The sequence below is a fragment of the Falco peregrinus genome, chromosome 1, assembly GCF_023634155.1.
Source record: "Falco peregrinus isolate bFalPer1 chromosome 1, bFalPer1.pri, whole genome shotgun sequence".
Taxonomy (NCBI): Eukaryota; Metazoa; Chordata; class Aves; order Falconiformes; family Falconidae; genus Falco; species Falco peregrinus.
In genome coordinates, this window is record NC_073721.1 from 30,834,354 (window position 1) to 30,857,076 (window position 22,723).

At 45.7% G+C, this 22,723-nt stretch overlaps 1 protein-coding gene across 4 annotated transcripts in view; it reads right to left on the minus strand.

The window, feature by feature from the left end:
* The window catches only part of SH3PXD2A (SH3 and PX domains 2A), a 272,105-nt gene that overhangs the window by 81,265 nt on the left and 168,117 nt on the right, over positions 1-22,723 (minus strand). For 2 of the 4 annotated variants that reach the window (XM_055805638.1, XM_055805632.1), the window contains exon 6: positions 18,847-18,875. In XM_055805638.1, the coding sequence (XP_055661613.1) occupies positions 18,847-18,875 (29 nt within the window). Of the gene's footprint in view, positions 1-3,431; positions 3,480-18,846; positions 18,876-19,348; positions 19,439-22,723 lie in introns of those variants that run through there. The other 2 variants (XM_055805652.1, XM_055805643.1) reach the window with 2 other exon arrangements.

The window sequence follows — 22,723 nt, forward strand, 5'->3', positions numbered from 1 at the left end:
GTCCGGTCCAGGTCTCAGCAATAAAGCAATACTGGCAAAAGTCCCTTTGCCTCATTACAGATGAAAACAAATGTTTGGATAAGTCTATCAAATGGGTTATTAATACACTGTAATTTCTGTAGTTCTTTCCTGAGTTTGGCCAGGTAGCTCTTCATAAAAAACAAAGCAAACCTGTTGGTTTTTCACAAAAGTTTCAGAAGCAGGTGACACTCTGCTGTTAGGCAAAGACAGGACTGAAAGCAGAAAGAGAAAGGTTTGGATCTGACTGCTTAAGTAATTCAGAACACCCAAAGGCTGAGAAGTTTAGCCTAAAACCTAGTCCAAATGCAAAGAATGCCTGAGAATAAACCAAGGCTGAGCACTATGCGCCCAGTGCTGGCCAGGTTAGCGTGCAAGCCCTCTCACCCCAGGTCAGCAGCCATGATTAGTGTACAAGAAGCTTCTTTGTAAGTGAGCATCCCTACACACACCTTCCTCAACTCCACAGTGCTCATGTGCTCTGCAAGCCCTTCAGTACATGGGGCAACAGCTTCCCTGAAGAGCAGCTACAACTCCAGTCTTTCCTATCTTTCTGGCTATACAGGCAGAAACCTGGTATAGAAGGTGTCTCCATGAGCTGCATTAGCTTCCTCCTGCCCCCCTGGGTTGCTGCTACAAATAGCTACAGGGAGCCCAAGCCAACAGCATGCATTGCCACCAACAAGGGAATATGACCAGCAATCACAGCAGCAGAAAATTAACCTGTGCCTGGATTCATTCCCCAGCATAAGGCACATGTTGTATTTTCTAGCACTTCTAAGAACTAAGATCTGGATAAGCCTTCAAGAGTTTGGGACTAGGGGCAGCTTTAAGGTTGACTATGGCTTCCAGCAGTGGAGTACGTGTCTGACACACAGCTAAAATCAGCAGCAAAACACAACCCCCACGGGGAGGGAGTCAAGAACGAGCTTGGCCCATGGTAAATGGCAGGCACGCTCTCAAGCGAGTTCTCCAGTTCAGTTCTTCCTTCTTTACAGTCCTCAGCAGCATTTCCAACAAAATCCTGACAAACAGACAAATTCAGTGCTGCCCTTTGCCAAGTGGAGCTTGTTAGTCTCAGGATCTTATTTTTTATTTTTGATCTGCTAGGTTCTACAACAGAGCCAAGAAAAATTAGCGGCAGGAGGGTGAAAGGAAAAAAAAAAAATGAGTCCTCTTCCCACTCCTTCTTGGAAAGTTGGCTCCCTGAACAGCAATTTCAACCAAGTAGGTTACAGGTAGCAACAGTTAAGAATACTTAAGTATTTTGCACACAAATCTGTTAAACTGCTTGGAGATTTTCAAACAGCTGCTAGACAGGGTCTTCCACCAGGCTGAAGTCACCTATATACTCTGGTATTTGCCCTAGTCCTGCTCAGCAGCGCAACACATTGACATCACTTCACACGGCACAAAGCAGACTAGCCAAGGAATTTAATGGCAGTTGGGGTGGCCCAAACTAGTGCCCCACCACAGCACCTCTCAGGATCTGGCTGTATGGCACCTTTTCCCGAAGTAGGAAATCAAACCACTTGCAATCCTTGGTTAGTGACCACTTCACAGAGCAGGTTCGCGCCCTCAGCTGGAGCTCAGGCAGCATGAAACTGGCTTCTGTTCCAGTCCCCAACCCCCAGTTCAGGACACAGGTACGCGCTGGACGGGTCAAGATCATATTCAAATTCAAGGCTGCTCTGTCAGCCTGCCACATTAGTATACAGCCCATGGCAGATCTGGATTGAAGACTAGCTGTGTTGGAAACTGTGGATTCTTTTAGATGAGAAGTAAACTGAAAGGCCGTGTGAACTGGAACAGCATGGGGAGCTAAGAACCTGCAAATGTAGCAGAAGACTTCTGAGCAGGACTATGTATCAACAATCACCTTCTTGAGCACCATGCAATGCAATTAGTCACATTTGCCCTATCATCATGCACAGATTTTTTTGGAACTAAACTAGCAACATGCATTTAGCTAAAAACAGTCAGCAGAAGGGAAGAAATTTATATCTGTTTGAGATTTTACTTCCTTGCCCTTCAAGAAGGATGCAAGCCTTGGCATTCTATTTGTCATTTTACATATAGCAACATGAAACAGTCCCAACGGATGTAGAGAGAGAAATCCAGAGCCTCATCCCACCCCAGCCGGCTAATCTGAGGGCTTCTTGTCATTATTCCCAAGCAACACCACCTCTTCTGTCTCCATCTCAACACATTTCTCTCCTGCTTAGCCTTTTTCTGTTTCCCTGTCTGAGCTCCCTGGTGACCTTTCAGCCACCAGGCTCCTGTGAATGAATACTTCAGGTATTTCTGCATTTTTTATCCCTCCTGAATTTAGACCTACTCTGCTAAGATCAGGCACACACACACACACACACACCCACACACCGGGTTATATTCAACTTCTGTCAGGAATAGCAGTTCTGAAATCACAGCAGTCTTCCCTACAAAATCCTCAGACAAGCAAGCACTCATCCATTGAGGATGGTGGGATTTTGTTCACATACTTTGAGCAGGGCATGAACTTGAATGTTTACCAAGTCAGGTATGGAAAGGAGCAGGAGTGTTTCTACCTTTCCTTGCCTTGAGACGTATGTGTGGCCTTAACTGCCTGGGTGACCAGGCCAGCATCCTGTACAAACACAGCATCTACAGCTTGTGATCATTTTTCCTAAGTCTGAAGGAAGACAAGATCCCTTCTCTGGTATTCCATGTCAGGTGACAACTGTTTGCAGAAGAAATCCACTGGTTACTCAGGAGAAGTCCCAATTCCTTACGCTATAAAGCTTAGGTTTTGCCTTGTATTGGTCTACTTCTCCTCAGACCCTGACACCTCAGCTAGAAGTTGTTTCTCTGCTCCTTCCTCCTTCCCAACTCCTGGTGACAAGGAGTCTCATGTGCCCATGACAATTTTGCATCTTCCCGAGTCCAACGTTTTCCACACAAAACTGTTTCTACTTACTGTGGAAAAGCAAAAGAGCATTTCAGAAGAACAAGGAGCACAGTGTCATGTTTTTCTCCTGTGTCTTGACCCACAAGATTTCTCACTTTTGCTCCTCTTTTCTCCTCCATCCCACATGGGACAGTGAGAGAGCAGCTGTGCAGGTACTTAGCTGTGGCCAGGGTCAACCTACCACATGAGGGGAAGCTGCTTTGGATTGCAGCTTTGAGTTAAGCATGAAGATACAACACACCAAGCTACTATCCGCTGCTAGCGGTGACATCAAAGTGAGGCAGCAGTCATCACAGCAAAGCTCTTATCAGAAATCATGCATCATGAAAAACCAATACACAAGCAGAGAAAGACCCTGGCTATATGCGCCAGAGACTCATATTGAAGACAACTCCAAAACCACACAGTTTGAACTACAGAATTCTCTTTTTAATAGCATGCAGAACACCAAGACATGAGAATTTACCTGGAGCGACACTCTTTTTTGGAGTCTCAGACAAACTGGACATCCAAACTTGAAATCCAAGAAGAGGGCAGCCATGAAAAGAGAAAGTAATTAGAGAAACAAGAAAACAGTCATACCAGAAAGTTTTAAAGTTAGTCAAGACAGCTTTGAAAGAGATGTTAGGTTTCTTAAGAGTGGTGTTGGCACGATAGGGACTCAGTTAAAGGTCAAGTCATAAGAACTACCCGGTTAATTTTTATGTTTTAGGGGACTTGCAGAGCTTATGAAACTGATCTGTAGTGATCCAACTCTGAGATCTTGGAATAAGATATGCTCTGAGCTCACTCCCAATAGGACAGGTAATGCACACCAAGAGACAGTTTGACTTGTTAAGCCTCAAACCTGCAAAAGTATTTAGCTTTGCAGCTGTTAATGATCCCCAAAAGACCAACAGGCAACTCACAGAGAGCAGCTTAGCACACACATGCAAGTTTCTACAAGCATTTTGTTACCCTGGAATAGCATTAAGGAAAATAACAATAGACAAATAATGCTCAATGGAAAAAGAATACAAAGCTCCAATAAAGGTACATCCAAAGTTAACTAGAAATACCATTTTTTAGCCAATGAATATGAGGCAGAAACCTGGTTTAGGAAAAAGCTAACAGAGTTGCTACCAACAAGGTCAAAGACTTCCCTCCCCCTCCATGAAACGAGGTGTAAATACTTGGGTTGGGATTCTGGGAATAATCTTCAAATGTTAAGTGTTATTTTTTTGTTTGAATACACTGGAAGCACATTTTAAAAGTTGGCAGGTTTGCCCCCATTTCTACATAAGAACCAGCAGACATTCCCCTTCTGTGGGATGAGGGAGCAGAAGGGCAGCTGTCACTGTCACATTGCCTGGGAGAAGAGATGAGGAGGCTTGTTTATATGACAGGCTAAGAATTTCCTAAATTCTAGCAAACAATACCAAAATGCAATTTAAAAAACTCATTTGCAATGGGGAACCCAGTTCTGGACCCCTCAGTTTAACAGCAGAGAAGATGCACCCTTCAGTCACTTGGAGAGAGGAGCAAGCTGTACTGGTGCCCTCCTCTATTTGACTTATCTTTTGACCTGCAGATTACTATCAAGGCAGCCAAAAATCAGTAATGTATATGACTAGTATGTATGTAACTGAGAAATTGCTAGCATGACACAAAACATACGAAACTGCTTTCAAACCTCTGCACTGGAAACCAGAGGTCCAAGAAACACACTGCTGCGTTTCCTCAGTGCTAATGGAATGGTGAAGTTTCGGAATCCTTTCTTTAGATCAGGCACACAATTTTTATTGCGTTAGAGCAAAACCGGAATTCACATGGATTCGGTATTTCATTTACTTTTCAGTAAGTTCTCAATAGTGGCAGTCTGGAGAAAAAACTGAAGGTTTCCAACAATCTAACTCCCAAACTCATACGCTGTATTGTCACAATACAGTACAAAATACACTATGGTACATTACTATAATTTACTTTGGCTTACCATTTAAGAAAAAGAAAAAAAAAAAGAAAGGCTCTGCATTGGTAGAGTACAACAGGAAATCATTTGGCAGAGTAACTTGTGCTCTAGCTTATGGAGGGTATATACAGCATGTTTCTATTACAGACTTGAGGCATGCACGGGAAAAGGTGTGAAGGAGTTGTTGTCAGCGACTTGTCTATTAGCTTTTGAATAGACTTCACTGCCTTCAGGAACTGGATTATGAACTTCAGTCAGCTGTCAGATCTTCTTCCAGACAGAAGAACCTGAATATGGCAGCGATAAATAAAGCAGAAGACATATTGCAGGAGCAACTGGGAAGATTTCAGTTTGTCCCAATCCAAGTTGGCAGCAAAGTGCTGAAACAGCCAACAATTAAAGATAGAGCAAAGAAGCTGCACTTAGCACAAGCTTAGGGCTACCCTGAATCTGCCTGCCCAAGAAGAGAGGGCGTTTAAACTTAGACACTCAGTAGCCATATCTACAAACGCCCCCTGTGAGATCTCAAGGAACCAAACTCCCCATAAAAACCAATCCCGTTAGTGACTATCAATTTTTTTTTTCATTTCTTTTTAAACAAAGTAATTTTTTCCTCCTTGTCAAAACTATTGGTCTAAGTTAGAAAGGGGCAATCTAAGTATTATCTGGTAAACAATCCCACAGGTCCCCAACATAGGCTCCCTGGCCCCAGCAGCAGCACAAAAGCAGCAGCACTTCTCGGCTGCCTCAGCCTGACAGCAGCTAGATGTGGATGAGGTTGCTTCTGAAGCAGAAGACAGCTAGCATATTTCAGCTGCTCCTGCACATCTGCTTAGCATTAAACTTCCTTCTTGGGGATTTTTTTTTTTTATTCCAAGACATTTAAGCTCTAATTGCTACCAGCTTTTAAGAGTCCCCCCTACAAATAATAAAAATATCAGACATTAGTGATGGATTCCACTTCACAGAGAGCTCAAATGAAGAGCCGCGGAGGGAGCCAGGGTACAGGGAGGAGGTCAGAGGCCCCAGAAGCACACTGTGCCCGAGCCAACAAAACACAAGCTTTGAATGGACCTGGGTTTCCCCTTTAGGACAGAGTTTTACTGGAATTCTGCATGGGGCTTGGAGCCGGTTTCCAATGGGATTGGTAACGGTAAACGAACAAACCCTCGCTTCCTGCCTCTCCTCTCCCTTGTTGCTGCACGGCTGAGCGCCGGCTGGTCTCAGATGACTTGGAGGTGGGGGGGAAATCTCAGCCTTTGGAAGGGAAATTAAAGTTGCCTGCTCAGAGCAAGCCACTCCTAAGGCAACAGCATCCCAGTTCTGCTCCTAACACCAACCCCCACAGCCCTTGCTGCTGGCTTCGGCTGCAGCCAGAACAAACCCCTCCAACTGGAATTATTTTTAAAAGCTCAAAAGAAACACTGGTCCATAAATTACAGTTAAGCCACGGGGCCAAGGCAGTTGTGAAGAGCACAGAGGAGGCTCCCCTTCAGAGCTGCACCACACAGAAATAGCGGTGGAGCAGGCAAGTCACTGGACAAGGCCACTGAACCCCATCTCATCTGAGCTGCCACCACAGAGGTGGGTGACCCCTCAGATGGTTCAGCTGGGCTCCTCAGGTGGGGAGGGAAAGGAAGGAGATGGGGGTGTGTGTGTGCACACAGGCTTTAAGGACACAATTAAGACGGTTGCTCTAGTGAAGAAAACACATGAAATGGATTATTTTAGATTTCACCAGAAGCTTTCCTGCTGCCAGTGAGACTGGTTTGTTTGCTGCTCCTCCCACCCCTAGCAAGAGAACAGGCGCCAGACTGCTGGGGACCAATGCTTTACGCTTGCGATACTGCCCCACTCATCTCATTTTAGCAGCAGACTATTTGTCTTGTGTGCAGTTACAGCAAAGTGAGCTTCAAGGAAAACCTACAAAAGCTAGAGTCAGTCTAGCACGAGCTCAATGCTACCAAAATCCAGGAGATGCTGCATTCACAGTTCACATCAGTACTGCAAATCCAGCTGGGTCCCTGGTCCAGCAGGTGCAAAGAAACGCCTCCTACACAGGCATTTTAGCCATAGCTACTAATGCAGGTTTCTTTGTTAATGTCACTTAAAGTGTTCAGATCAACGTTGAGGCCGGCATCCGTTATTTAATACTGCTGTAAGGCCAGAAGGAACCCCCTCCTGAAGGTTCACAGGTTGCATATTGCTGGGGCTATCGGGGACCTTTAAAACTTTTTAAAACTAGTGTCTGTAGAGCTGTCTAGCCTGTTAAGCTACATATTTCCCAACAACATTTCTGCAGTAATCCTGGGGAATTGGATCATATTGGTCATAGGTCTCAGCATGGTTGTAGCTCTGGCCACGTAGCCCTTGCCCCACGTGATTTCTGTGCACAGCTGAGAAGTTAGCATGGGTCAAAGACAAGTCCTAGAATGATTAGCAAAGGACCTTAAAGATCACCTAGTTCCAAGCCCCCTGCCATAGGCAGGGACACCTTCCACTAGACCAGGTTGCTCAAAGCCCCATCCAACCTGGCCCTGAGCACTGCCAGGGATGGGGCATCCATAGCTTCTCTGGGCAACCCATTTCAGTGCCTCACCATGCTCACAGTAAAGGATTTCCTCCTTATATCTAATCTAAATCCACCGTCTTTCAATTTAAAATTGTTACCCCTTGTCCTATGGCTACAGGCCCTACGCTAAAAAGTCTGTGCCCATCTTTCTTGTAAGCCCCTTTAAATACTGAAAGGCGCTATAAGGTCTCCCCGGAGCCTTCTCTTCTCCAGGCTGAACAACCCCAGCTCTCTCAGCCTGTCCTCACAGGAGAGGTGCTCCAGCCCTCTGACCATCTTCGCAGCCTCCTCTGGACTCGCTCCAACAGGTCCATGTCCTTCTTGTGCTGTGGCCCCCAGAGTTGAACGCAGTACTGCAGGTGGGGTCTCACAAGCGGGGTCCCAATAAATCACTTAGATGTGGCTACCTTGCTTTGGAGGGTAAAAAGCTTAATTGTAAAGGCATGACCTGTTCTGCAATAGCTGTCATATATAGGAGGTAGCAGACCGAGGTCCGTTTAATTAATAAAACTCTTTTGTTCTCATGAAGCCCTATCTTAAACATCACCTGGGAATACTGAAATCTCCCTGCAGCTGTTGAGGTACACCTTAAAATACTGAGAAAAGGATTGTAAGAACAAGTGGCTGTGCCGAAGAGATGCCAACGTCTGAAAGAGACCGCCCCTTTCTAACAGTGACCAGTTCTGTAATTTGTTAGTCTTCTCCATGAAGTAGTGCTACTGGCTCAGTTACTCAAGGACCACAGCGGTGAGTGCAGCTGAGCATTTTGCAGATTCATTTCCCAGACATACACCCTTCCTGTCTTAACTGGAAGGGTGAAAAGAGACTAAGCAGTACAATCCTAGAGTAAACTGAAAGTATACTGGCGTCCTGAGAAGTCAACGACCAGCACTCCACTCCAGAGAACTTCACTGGTGGTCCAGTAACTGGCAGTGATTCCTCAGACTGGAGCTGGGGAAAGTAAATGCTGTTTCTACTCACCACTTTTCAAACAGAAAGCATTAAGAGAAGAAAGGGGTGTTCTCAGCCCAACAGTGGTATTTGATAAGTCAGCAAGAAGTGGGCTGACGGGGCTGTTCCTTAGAAGTGTCCATTTCTTACAGCTGGCCAAGAGCCTTGTTCACTGTGATGTTTGTCACGCATGGCAGAACAGAAAATGGAAGTTAAGCCGTCATTTCAATCTAGATTTTGGAGGTCAATCCTGCCAAGGAGTTGGTATATATGAAGTGCCACATTCTCCTGGGCACTCAGGTGGGATGCCTTACTGCCCAGAGCAGGTGAAGACCTCCAGGGGGCCAGGCTCAGTCTACCCCAGCTCCTCCAGAGCTTCTTGCTGGTATTTTGCCTCCACTTCTCCCCTCATCATTTCCTTTCTGGCCCCTCAGACAAGCTGAGGAACAACCTCCTCCTGACAAGGTGAGGCCTGCCATCCAATACAGCCAAGAGCAGGAAGGTCATTGAGGCACCCCAAAACTGTGGTGCTTGTTTCTGCTCCCATCTGCAGACAGAGCACCGTGCTCAGTATTTCCCCCATACCCTTGTGTGTCATCTCCAAACGCTTCATCCCCCAGACTCATTGACCATCCTTTATCAGCCCATCTCCAGGTTTCTCTCCTCTAGTCTCTTCTCCTTCAGCTGGGGCTTGATACTTTGGTGAAATGGGAAGGCAGCAAGATACACTAGACTAAGGGATAGAGAAAGAAATACTCGACGTTGCTAGCCTTCCCCAGGAATTGCAGTACTTTTATCAGAAAATTACTGTGATATAGTGTCTACATGTAGCTCTACAATATGGCTGTAAAACAGCCTGGAAAGATTAAAAAATGCAGATGAGCCTTAATCTGAATTGGAACCATTTTCACACATTTCTGGCTCACACAATTAATTTATTCAATTTATCAGAAAACAACAGACAGCCAGAGAAATGGGAGGATGGCACAGAGAGATTGCAAGTGTTTTGATGTATTTCAAGCGCTGTCGCTCAAGGCATCCTGTTGAACTGTGCCATTGATGTTTCTCTCTCCAGACTCCAGAGGGACCTAAACAAAAACAACGTTTGTGCCCAGTGCCTGACCTAGGGTGGGCCTGCTCAGCCATTACACTTCCTAGGTACCACATGACAGATTTATTTGCTACTGTAATTGCTGGGCAAGCAGCAGCCATCCCTGTCCCTCACCAGAGCAGCTTAAATAAGTTCTCCTTACTCTTATGTCTGTGGGATGCTAATGCATCATGTTTGAAAGAAGCGTTTTGAGATAGTCCTTGAAGGAATACAGAGATATAATCTCGTCTCCAACCCTCCCTCCTTGGGAGACTTTTTTAAAGAAAACCTCTCATCCCTGCAGAGATACATCCTCTTCTATATACCTGACACAGAACATCACCTCCACCCCCCATGCCATCTGTTAGAGAGGCAGTATCTTAAAGGGCTACATCTTGAAAAAATACTTGACTAGTAGATTATCAAACAGGCAAATTCAGCCAAAGTGCATGAGTAAAAGAATTAGCAGCAGGCATTAAATAAGGCCTTTAATTTTAGTCCTATGCACAGAGTTCAGCTGCATCACGAACAGTTTGTGGAGGGCCCAGACTCTGGAAAAGGCACTGCACTTGTGCTGAGGGTGGGGGCAGATGTGCTCGAGCTGCAGTGCCAAGCCCAGCCAGCACCTTCTTCTCCCTGTCAGAAGCAGCTGCCGGGGAGCTGCTGGGGCTCCTCGCCTCCCCAGCACCACGCTGCAGCCCGATCTCAGGCCACTTCCACTTGCCACGTAACCAGAGCTGCCTGGCGTACACTAGACCCACACACACTGCTTGGAAAATGTTCACATCTGGCTTTCACGTGACTCAAGCATGCCTCATAAATTCATCATCTGGATAACTCACTCCTGCAGGAGAGAAATCCACAACCAGAGAGCCTTTTCCAGAGTCGGAACAGAGCAGCGGGGCAAGAAGATCGTGTGCTCGACGAACTTCACAGTGACACGCTCACCAGCTGCGTTTCCACAGCCTCACACAGTCCTTCATACTTTCTAAAAAGTATGAATGTAGAGTAAATTAGTTCCCATTTTCTACTGGTTTACATCTGCAAAAGCCCATCCTAACCCCATTCACAGACCCAGAAATGTCCAGGAGTGTTTAGTTTTTGTTCTGGAAGCCACAGCTCCTATTAACTCTTTCCACATGGCAAGCAAGGACTGCTTCCCACATGATCACAGTGGTACGGCCCCTGCACATACAGTTTTGTAGCAGTTCCCAGTTTTGCTAGGAAGTGCCCAGAATATCTGAATACTAATCCACATCTACAGCTGTAAAAACTGAGAGCATCACCCCTCTGAGCAAAAAAACCACCAGCCTCCAACATTGCCAAGGAAGCCGGCGAAGCCCCAGACGTTGCACTTGGAAAGTCACAGGTATGTACACACACTAGGATTCATGCATGGTTCAAAAAAGCAAAAAAAAATAAAAAAAATAAAAGCACAAGTCAAATCCCAATTGTGAAGAAGTCACGCTGCCAAGCACAGAGAACGTACCATAGCATCAGCATGTCCAGGCAGCGTGTTTTCACTGGCAGCAGAGTGAGCTGGCCAATTGATGCTTATGTTATAACTCCTGCTGAACACCTTTCTAAGTAATGCTTTCAGTCATCTCTGCTTAGATGAGCCACTCCATCTAGAGCAGACTGGTGAAGATTTTGCTTGTCATACAGCCTGGATGCAGGCCAGCCAGAATGTGACAGCTATAAAACCATGCACAAAGCTGGAGACACTCAGGGAGTGCTATTTTAGGGGTGAGTGCTCTCAAAAGCCTAATTCTGCTATCCATCCAGAATGCTAACACATTCTGCTATCCAGGTTTCCTTCTCACAAGACAGATTCAAATTTCAGGTGCTCACCAGCCTGAGACTAAGTTATCTAAACACCCACCTAAGAGGTCTGTTCCTCTCAGCCAGCCAGTCTCGTCTGTGCCACGTACAGATTCCTGCAATGGCTGAGGATCATCACCCTCCACTCCAGCTCCCAAGTGCATTTCTCGCTTGCCTTATCTAACATGCCAAAATCAAAATCCAATACTATACAGCTCTCTCCATGGAAGAGCAGGAAAACTCATGCAGGCAGTTTTAATACCATCTGCCATCGACATGACAGGAGGAAGGCAGAATAGGAGCAGATGGAGAATAGAGAACTCCTTAAAACCACAAGAAATGCCATTACATCCCCTAAGGTACCAAGTGCTTTCTCAGCACTCAGCTGAAGGCTCTCAAAGGCATTTCCAAGGGTGCATGCTGTTCTGCCATGGCTGTGCTTGAGCCACACCTCATACTTGCAGTGCTTCCCTGCCCTCTCTCCCCAACACTGGGCTCTGTGCAGCATCGACGCTGAACTGGGAACGGCAAAGAGCAAACACATTCCTTTCCCTAATCCTGTACCCTGTCCCTACACTGCAGTTTAAAAGCCAAGGAGCAAAACAAAAAAACCCAACACAAACAACTCTTCTTCTCTTGTCCTGTCTTCTTCCCACTCCAGCATATGGGCCACCCAGAAGACAGCGACCCTATACATCTAACAGGCCACATGTCCTGTCAGCAGAAAAGGCTGAAGCAGTGTGAAAAAAAAAGTCTCCTATCTGCTCTTCTCTTCAGTAGCCTCAAGCAGAACTCCAAACCATTTCAGTTTAAACAATGACTTTAAAAATATAGTCTACAAGGAGAAGTGTGAGATCAGTTTCCTCCTGCCAGAACACCACAGGCTGGATGTGGAGTGTGGGATTTGAGTGGACAAATTCACATCTTGACTGAAGATGCAGAATTGGGTCACACACTCACAGACACTGCAGGGAGATCAAGTCTGCCTGACTTAGCTGAAGCTCTTCCTTAAATCCTGCTCTGTGCCAATGCACCTGAGTACAGAGCAATAGCCCTGCTTTGGAAATAACACAGAGTGGATGTGACTTCAGTTATACGAAGAATTTGCTAAAAAAAAAAAAAAGACAGAGAGAGACAGGCTTATTAAAAAATGAAGAGGAAAGAGAATGAGTTGTTTTGGGAATTACTGCATCAGGCAAAAGCCAATAAACTGAACAGAAATGAAGAGTTTAGCATATTCACTAGCTGAGGAAGAATAATTCTCCACCATAAGAAGAGGCAGCTCCATCATCAAGGACTGAACCGAGGATGCACATTGAGATCATTAACTACTAACTCCTTCCAGCACCAGGCCCAAGATGTATATCCCTAGTAATTATACGCTAAGGTTTGTTTGGTCCTTGGTTGCTATGCTTCTGCCTACTTTATCCTTATTTTATTACTAAATCTTTTATCCTCCTGTAAAAAAAAAAAAAAAAAAAGCTATGTGAGAACCAAAATGTTCTGCCAGAATCTGCTCTTTTTAAATTCCATGCAGTAATTAGTACATACAGCCAAGAAGGTTAATCGTATGACGGGGGAACAGATCCTGATTTCTGATCAAGAGTAATCCTGTCAGTACATGCTTGTGAAGTTACAAAATAGTGGCTGGCAAAATACCTTGTCCAGCCATCTTCACCAACAGGCCAAATAGCACCAAGGAGCCCGTCCATTGCTGCTGTTTTTGCACTAATTGTAGAAAACAATGCAAGGAGTCCAGCACACACGTGTGATTCATCAGGACACAAACAAGAGCACATGTCCTACCACAGATTTCTTAAAAAGATTAAGACACCAAGCCCAAGCTACATGATTTAAGATGTTCCTGGGACCTTGCCATGGGCTTGGACAGACTTAAATCCCCATTTACCACCTTAAAAAAAAACCAACAAAAAAACAACCTCCCAAGCTGAAGCAGAACGTCTCAAACTAAAATTTGAGTTTAAACCCGCCACGTTCTAGCCTTGCCACTATCACCTGGGCTCAGATTCATCGAGCAGTAACAGCTGCGTGCTCCATTACTCACACACTCAACACAGGTAGCCCCAAAACATCTGCTGCAGTCAGCACCCTGACAGGAGATGTGTTGCGTCATGCTGGGATTCACCATGTTTGTTAACTGGACTTTTCAACATCTTTAGTAACACACGCCTAGATTTGGCCCCTTTGAGAACCCATTTAAAAGGTTCAGGCTTCCTCGGGCTGAGAGAGGGAAACTGAGACAGATTTCTTCCCTCCCCTGCGGCCACCTCCCACAAATAGCTAAAGTACCTGCCAGGGCTGGAGGCCGTGTGTTCCCTCCTGTCCCTGTACCCATGTGTAGCTAAGTGCCTGCTGCAGAGCTACGAAGCTGGCAGAGAGCTCCACACCCAGTTGCACCAGCAAAGCTTTTTCCCTGGGGCCAGCACCTCAGTGCTGCTACAGGCAGAGCCAGCCCCAGCCACACAGCATCACTGCTCCAGCTCACGCTTGTAACCCCATCGGGTGATTAAGCACAGGAAGGCTAGCACACACCATTCATTATCTCCGTATCGCCTCCAAAGGAGACAGTTCAAACTGAAGTTAAGAAAATAAAGCTCATTTATAAAAATATATATTTTTTTAAAAAAAAAGAAGTGAGATGTGCCATGGAGCTGTAAGTGCAGGCTAGACACTTGCGGTGTGACAGGACCAGAAAGGTTAAGTTCTGAAGTGATGAGCACAGCTCAGCTGTAAAGACAAAAAAAGCCCAACGTCAAGCCACTTCCCTTTGTAATTACAAAGGAAGCAGAAAAAACTATCCCTGATAATTCAAAGAAACAGCAGTTACGGCATCTCCCTGAAGCTGACAGAGCATGCATCCTCAGTGTGTGAGCATGGAAGACGGTTTCCCTAGTAATGAAGAATTAGGCTAAAGTAACAACCCTTGCTGTCAGCATCACCCAGAAGCCCAAGGCAGCAATCCTGCAAAGTGATCAGCCACCAGGGCCCTCGATGCTGTTACAATGATCTGCTTGTTTCTCACTTGGAGGCCCCACTTCCATCACTGTTGCAACTCTCTCAACTTTACTTAATTTCCCCATTGAGGGAAAAGACAGCATTACAGATGTTTCTATAAAAAGTTTGAGAAGTAGCTTCCAATGGACTCTGAAGTTTTTACTTACTTGCCAATGGATACAACTTTCCTAGCGTAAGACTACAGAAGGGAAAGGAAGCAGACATTGCTGTCTGGGTGCTGCCATATTCTGCTAGTCCAAAAATTGTCTGTGGGAACCAAGTTGAAGGACAGTTCTCTGCTGAGGAAGCCAAGCCTCACTGGGGCTTGGGCCTAACTGTTAATATTTCAAGTGCTCAAATACAGCCAGCTTGATGCAGGAAGGATCTGATCAACTAGACAAAGGAGACACACTGGTACTGATGGAAAAATACACTATTTTTATTTTTTAATTTTGTTGTCCCTCACTTGGAGCAGCATCCTATCAAATAGTAGCAAGGTGCCAGAGAAAGCCATTGAGCAGCAGCTTGAGCCAGCTGCACCCGAAGCAGCAAGCAGGGCAGCCAGAGCAGTGGCAGTGAGCAAGCAGTAGGGTTTTTTGTTGTGATTTCAGAAGGGGGTGGCCAGCAGTGCTCCTGCTAGCGCGCACTGAAAGCGGCCAGCAGCCAAGCCCTTGTGCTTACAAGGCAGGTAGAAGAAATCCATGCCTTAACTTTGAAAGCAAGGGTGAAGCAGCATCTCTGCTGCTGGGTCTGAATCCACCGTTAACAAGGAGAACCCTCTCAGTAATTGAGGAGCACTAAGATTCAGCGTGGAAAAGCTGTGGAGCCCACACCAACTCCCTATTGCCATCAAACACTAGGTCCCAGATTCTCGCTTCAACTTCATGACTGGGGATCTGACAACAACTTTGACATGAAACAAGCCAAGAAAGATTCTCAGCAAGGGAAGAGAGCAAGATCATCTTACTCCAGGAGTCTGAAACTTGCCCTAGCCAGCAAGGGGGTGGGGGAGGTGGGGAGGCACATCTTTGGGGAGGAACATACTCCAACTAGTTTTACAAGCCACATGAGGATTAGCAGATGTCTCAAGGGTTAATTAGTTCACCATGCACAGATGGTAGCTGGTAGAGTTTGCAGAGTGGATTAACCTAATTTGTGGTTTGTAATGTACCATGCAAATATCCATTACTAGACTTGCAGCGATTCTGCTCTTATTTTGATTTGAGAAGAGAAAACCACACAATGAATGCTTGCAGAGAAGTAATGCCTATTTTGAGTGACAGATGAGTTCTGTTCACTTGGTTAATGGGATCAACAAATTTAGTCTGAAAAGTAATCCCTTCCCTTTTTGCTAGAGAGGGTCTTTGGAGAGACCTAGATGAGACCATTTGTTGCAAGTATACAGAATATGCCCACAGTAACCACTCCTTACAGTTGTACTGAGGTCTCTTCAGCACTGACAGATGGTCATAGAACAACAATTCAGTTGGCTGAAAATACAGAGGCAGCTTTCTGAAGCAGCTCTGCAGCATGTCAGGTAAAGCCCCACAAATCCAAGGTAACAGCACATGCAGCAGTTCAGGCCACAGCAAACGCCCATGCCTACACAGAGCCTCAGGTCTCTGAGCTGACTGCAGGTTAAAACATTTGTAATTAGATCACGTCCAAGTAAAGGACTTCATGTTTATAAAGCACTTTGCACAAAAGGAAGCCTGGCTCAGGGCTGGCATGCCAAGATGCCCCAGGTTGGTGCAAGACTCCCTTCTGTTTAGCTAAGGACACACCGTGCCATTGCACTTGATTCACAAGGTCTCAGATGTTTACAACCAGTATCAGCTGCAGTGATAAATGTTTCCGTAACTCCCATTAAACTCTGAACTTACCCAATTTCTCCCTGCTCTAAGGGGCGACTACAGGACTAGCAGACACACACACTGGCAAGGCAGAGGTCATAGCAGAGGTGACGTTGGCCATCAGAGGCATTCCCCAAATGTTTCTGCAATCAGCCATGCCCATGTCATGCCTGCACATGCCTGAGACACAGCAGCTGTGGGATTCCTGTCAGACAGTGTGGGACAGCCATGCTCACACCCAAAAGCCTCCTCCCAGCACATCTTTGGTCAAGACAGAAGATGTGTTCACAGGTCTGATTCATTGGGAGGTGCTTGCATGTATAGGTGCCTATTTGTCTCTTGTCTAAAAATTGAGTAGTGTCTGCACTTATGGAGGAAAATACACTACAAAGCTATTTGTTATCTTTACAGATCTCACAGCACACCCTGGAATTCTGTGCTTATTTACCCCATCATTTGTTCAAGTGTCATAAAGCTGGTCTTTGTTAAGAGGCTGTAACTACCAACTCCCTTGGCATATTCCCTGACTCATTGCATACATACTCCCACAATACCCAGCTCCAAACAGAAGGAAGCATTCCTCTGCTGCTCTAAAATCAGGCAAGAGGATGGCCGAGAACAGAGTCCCTTTATGCAGCTCACTTCGGTCTGAGTGCTGCTTCACATTCTTCTTCATACCGGGTAAGCAGAGAAAAAGCATCCCTAAACCCTGCTGTTTCGAAGCCCCAGTTGTGTCAGCAGCCAAGCACCAAGAAGCAGAGAGGAGGCAACAGGAGACCCAGCAGCATGTGGAGGTGGGACAGCCAAGGGAAGAAGCCTGACCTGAGCATCTATCCCTTCAAGGGATGGATGAGCACATCAGTTGGGATGCTCAGGGAAGGAGGCCAACAAAGATTCCAGCAGGGAAGCGTCCACAAATAGCATTTCAGTTATACTGATTCAACTTAATCCCTCTTCCCCCAATGTCATGGGACATCAGCTCCAACTTCCCCCCAGAGCCACAGGAATGGAGGAGCAGCAGTTTGCTCACACTCCCAAAGCAATTCCTCACAGCTCTTCCAAATATATTGCAGTTCCTGTGCATATCAACTGGTGCACTGAGCCCAAAGCTCTCCTGTTTTCCTAATGCTGTTCTAGGTCACTGCTAAATCAGGTCACCCCAGAGACTTCAGCAACGTTTTTCAAAAGTCTTTACATGGCCCCAAAGCCCCCAGTGCTCAGGATGTGGCACTATGCGAGGAGCTCCCACACTCAGCTCTGCCTTCTACAGTCACTTGGACCTTTATGGTCAGCCCCTCTAGAGAAAGTGCTACTGCCAATTTAATTTGCAGGCCATTGTGAACAAACTCTTCACTTGGTACTACATTTAGGAGGTCCTAGAAGCACGACCTAGACAAAAGCTTTGTAGGAGATTAGGAAGATGAAGCATGCTCTTGTTTATCGTATCAGGCCAGCACCATGCTTGCCCCTTCATTACCACAACCCATCTCAGGGAAAGGGTACCAAAAGTATTATTGACCTGCAAAGGCAACAGCTATTTGATGCACAGCATATCAGGGTCAAGCAACAGTTCCGCTTTAGAGCATCACTTAACTTATTACAGGACTGCAGCTTAAAAGCTCTCATAATTATCCAACAAATCAATCTAGGCAGTGACATTCATTGGAGTCCAGTACATTATATCCATCTTCCCTTTACTTCCCAAAGACTAAAACACTGCAGTGTTTCTTCATCACCTTAACAAGGAAGAAGAAAAAAAAAAAAATCCTCTCCGCCCCTGCACACAGGCCAGAGTTTTCCAGGAGTTGCTATTGGTCTGAAAGGCCTCTCTGGATGCCTTGAATGCAATTTGGAGCATCCAAGACTCCAAACAAAGTCAATGAGAGTTGCAGGTGCTCAATGCTGCTTGGAGAAAAAAATAAGAGAAAAAAAAGGAAAAAAAGAGAAAGCCCTGACACTTACAGCTCAGAGCAGCCAAACCCAGAGGCCCATAATTACACGTCCCTATTGAAAACACATCTGTAAAAATCACTAAGAGCTACACGGGGAAGGGAAAATTTGGATTTATATCATTTCAAATCAGGTTTTTATAGGACATTCGAATCCAGGATCTCAAAAACAAAACACTGAGCTAGAGCCTTTGAGGCAGCCCAAACCCAGACACAGGCACTGAGAACATTTTGCATCAGAAGCCTCACCAGAGCCTTTTAGAACAAGTGTGGGGGGGTGGGAAATCAGACCAGAACAGAAAAACCTTCCCTTCCTCTCCCGCAAAGAGCCCCAACTCTCAGGCTGCATTTTGACTGTTTGCTCAGTAAATAAAAAATCAAAGAGAGAAATTTAATACAATTATCATCTCAGAGTGGAGAAGGAGCTGTATAAATACAGTTAGAGGAGAGCAATAATTTTAACTGCAATACTATATGGTGGGCTTCTTCTCTCCAGCGCAGAGGGAAGAAACTGATGCCTGTCTCTAGCAAGCTTCAACAATAAAAAGTTAAACTGCTATACAATTTAATGCCACACAAGATAAAGAGAAGGTTAAAAAAAAGGGAGGGATGGGGGGGGGGGGCGGCAGGGAGAAAGGACCTCTCTGTAATCGTGCAGTATATAAAAAGCCTGGTATCTTACCTGATTTTCTCTTTGAAGATCCATAGTCCCTGAAAAAAAGACAACAACAAATAGACATGGTTAGAGCTGGAAACGGTGGTGAGAAAAGTGGTGCCTCCCAAATTTCCACCCATATGCTCAAGGGCTCATCCTGTGTGCTCCCTCTGCTAAAGAGGAGGTGAGGGCTGCAAGGCATTGACAGGCAGGGTCGGGATGGATCCTGAGCAGCACCGGCTCATCAGCAGAGCAGCTGGGCTTCTGCAGCACCAGGGGCTCCGGGAGCATGTGATCGAGACAGAGCAAACCATCCACAACCGGCAAGGCAGGGGAGAAGGGTGTCATTTTTTCCCCTTTAAATTGAGCTATTAAATGCACATCTACTGAATTAACCCCTGAAGTTCCCCTGGACACGAAAGGGAACATTAACTGTTTGCTGCAGGGGTGCAGCTGCTATAGGCTTATCTGGCATTGCTTGCAGCCCTTTCCTTTCAGAGCCTAATTAATTTCTGAATAACCTCCAGACCTCTCACAGTTTTGACAAGCACTTGTCTTCCACTAGGAAAAAAAAAACCCAACAAACAATCCCCAAACTCTGTCTTTTCTTCTTTCTTCCAGGATGAGGAATGCACCCTTACTTTTCTGCAGAGATTTAAAGGGTGCTGGCACCTTTGCTCATGGCAGAACAGCTGAAAGCTCAGACAGCTGCTGCAGAAGTGGGAAGAAATTACAGAAGGGAGCAGCGAGAAGTGATGTGGGGTAAGCAGAACCAAGGACAGAAATACTTCGCTATGGCTGTGCATCCTCCCAGCGCTCTCTGGAGCCTCTCAGACCCGGCTCTGAAATGGTCTGCACAGGCAGGAGCCCGGGCAATGACAAATCGGGCAGAGGCAGCATTGCTGTGCAGGCACAGTGCCCAAGGCATAGCCACATGCTGCACCCAGCACCCTTAACGTGGGGAAAATCACCCAACGAACCCACTGCAGAGGCAGGCTGTGTTTGGAGGAATCCCACCAGAGGGGCAGGTAGCAGCCTCTAAATTTTGAGGGGGGCAGGCTGTCAGGAGTGGGGGTTTGTCCCTTGCAAGCACACTGTGTACTCCAGAGGAAACCCAGAAGGATCATCCCAAACTATTTATTTAATTTCAGGAGTATTTGGGGAATCATCTGCAGAAATGACACGTGTCTTGAGGGCAGAGGTATGTCTACCCATAAATTCTGTTTCTCCCAGCACTTTGCCTGCATCCCATGCCTTATATGTCTAGGATTTTCTTCCAGTGAGTAAATAACCACTTGGGAGTTTTTTGCACCCTCTTTGAATTTTCCAGTGTCATTTCTACTTCAATTAAGTGGTTGTTTTCTCAGCCATGTCTGCGGTTATATTTGATGTGAAGATGCTACTGCTCATGAATAGCCTGCTTCTTCTACAGAAGTGATATCATATGCAAATATAATGCCTACTATATGGTGCCTGAAACAGGGATCCCTCAGAACGAGCCAGGGGAGGCACAATGCCCAAAATGTAGTCCTCTGCCCCAGCTCTGCTCCCACGCCAGCCTGGAGCTTTTTGGTTGCTGACAATACAGCTCTCTTGGCATGTGAAGTCTGTGTTTGGTCCTGCCCTGAACTGCCTCTCTTCCGACAGTGCTAAATGGTCAGGAGGTGAAACCCTGCTGAGATCCATACGTGTCATTTGCTTTAACCTAATAGCTCCATTGCGCACATGCTTGATGCTCACTTCAATCCCTCCTGCCTGTCCCGGCTTTCTGAAATGAAGCTCCTGGACCTTCTCAGTACTACAGCTTGGAGCTGGGTTTGGCTGGGATTTCCCTCTGCAGCGTGTTGCGTCCCCACCTCCCTCTGTGTTGTGCAAAAAGGCTGCCCCCAGCTCTTGCAAATGTTAGCACCCACAGGGACCTGGGAGGAGAGTGTAGCTAGGTGTAATCCACAGAAGAGAAACACAACCATCCTTCCAGCCTTTGCCAGAGGGCCCTCAGCACACATTTCCAGGGCAATCTCCTACCAGCCAGCCACGCTGAGGACACCCCACAAACATCCTATGAGAGGCTGTAGGTGAACCGAGCATGCACAAAGGGTGAAGAAAAGTGGCATTAGACAGAGGCGAAAGAGCCTTCAGCCTGACTGAAGCTGCAAAAGAAAACGCAACTCCTTTTTGCCACTTCAAAGAAAATCACCCAATTTACATGATTAGAAATGGGGTATTGATGGACTGATATGGTTAATAAGCAATCAAAACCAGATAAAGATGTTGCTGAATATCTTTCCCTACCAAATCAGGCAGAGCTGGTACCCAGGTTTGGAAAGTACAGTAGATGATTTGTCTGTGCTCTCAATGTGCAACGGTGGCAAATGCCACAAAAGGCTCAAAATTCAAACCTCCGTCCTGTGCTCTCCCACATCTCTCAGCACAATCTCTAGCTGCTTTTACAGCTTATGTGAGTGACTGCAGGAAGGTTTTAAATGAGGCTTGTTCTTTTAATTCTGAAGCATGACTCATCCATGCAATTTCAAGAAGGTAGAAATTGAAAAAGAAGCAAAATTTTGAAACTGTTTTTTTCTTTCTACATGCAGATCATGGGATTATGAGATATCACTCCATAAATAACTTTTTCACTTCCCCCCCCCCCCCCCCCCCCCCTTCAGTCTCATTCATCTGCCTGGCATTTCTTCTACAGCAAAAGCACATCATTTATGGAAGTGTACTTGCCCTTAAGTTCCGTCATGCAAGCCCTACAGCGGGCAGACATGTCCCACATCACACCACTAATGCAAGCACAGAGCACTGTCCTCGATACGATGTGGCAAGCCACATTTCTGGTCAATGACAAACATGGTGCCAACAGGGGCAGTAGCTGTTCATGTGGGCCAGAAGCTCTAGTTCAGCAAACCCCATCACTGCTTCTCTCATGGCTTGTGTATGGTGAAAACAAACATTTAGGTTAGTTTGAAGATGGAAAAAGCCCCTTGCTGTCACTGCAAAGTGCACAGCTGAGCAATTTAGGGTCAGCTACAAGAAGATGAAGAAGCAAGTAGCTCTCAGTGCTGTCCCTTTGAGATCAGGATGGTAACTAGCATCATCAGAGGATCCAGAGTGTGTTCAGACACTTGAAGGCAATTGAACCTACAACTTCTGATCTTAGTTTCTAGACTTAAAGCATGAGATCTTTTTACAGAAGAAATTAAATGATCATTACAAAATATTTATTTGAATTACCACCCCCCCCCAACTAATGAGGCTCACAAAAAAAAGCCCCACAACCCACTAACAATCAACCTATTGGGCAAGTTTTCATCTTTTTGTTCTTTCTGTATTCTTTCTGTAAGCTTTAAAGTCAAGTTTCATCAGGTTCTGATTTTGGAGTTCCTGAAGTCCATGTACCGCATGTCTCCCCATCTTGTCACTTTTTTGCACACCCACATTTAACTCCTAAAATCAGGACAAAGCAGTACCAAATAAAGTGGAGCTAGAAATGAAATCCTCATCTCCCTAGTGAATCTCTGAAAGACAGAACTTGGGGAAAAAAATCACTGCTGAAAAGCAAAGAAAGTATAGCAAATAATCTCTCTGGCTGTGTAAAGTGTTGTTTGTATACATACTCTTTGTACACATACTCTTTTCTGCTAATGAAGAAAGCCTGTGCTGCTGCTTTGCAATAGCAGCAGCAAGGAACCCTGCCTGACTCCATGTTTATTTTTTATGTCCTATTATTCTGTATGTAATTCATTGATGCCTTTTCCCTCTCCCACCTGGGGAGGTGAATCTATAAGGTGAATACCTATCAGCTTCACTATTTTCATAGGAGCATTAGTGTGAGGATGAAGCACCAGATTATGTCTCCAAAACAATAAAGTGCATTATTTAATGATTTCTCGTAACTGTA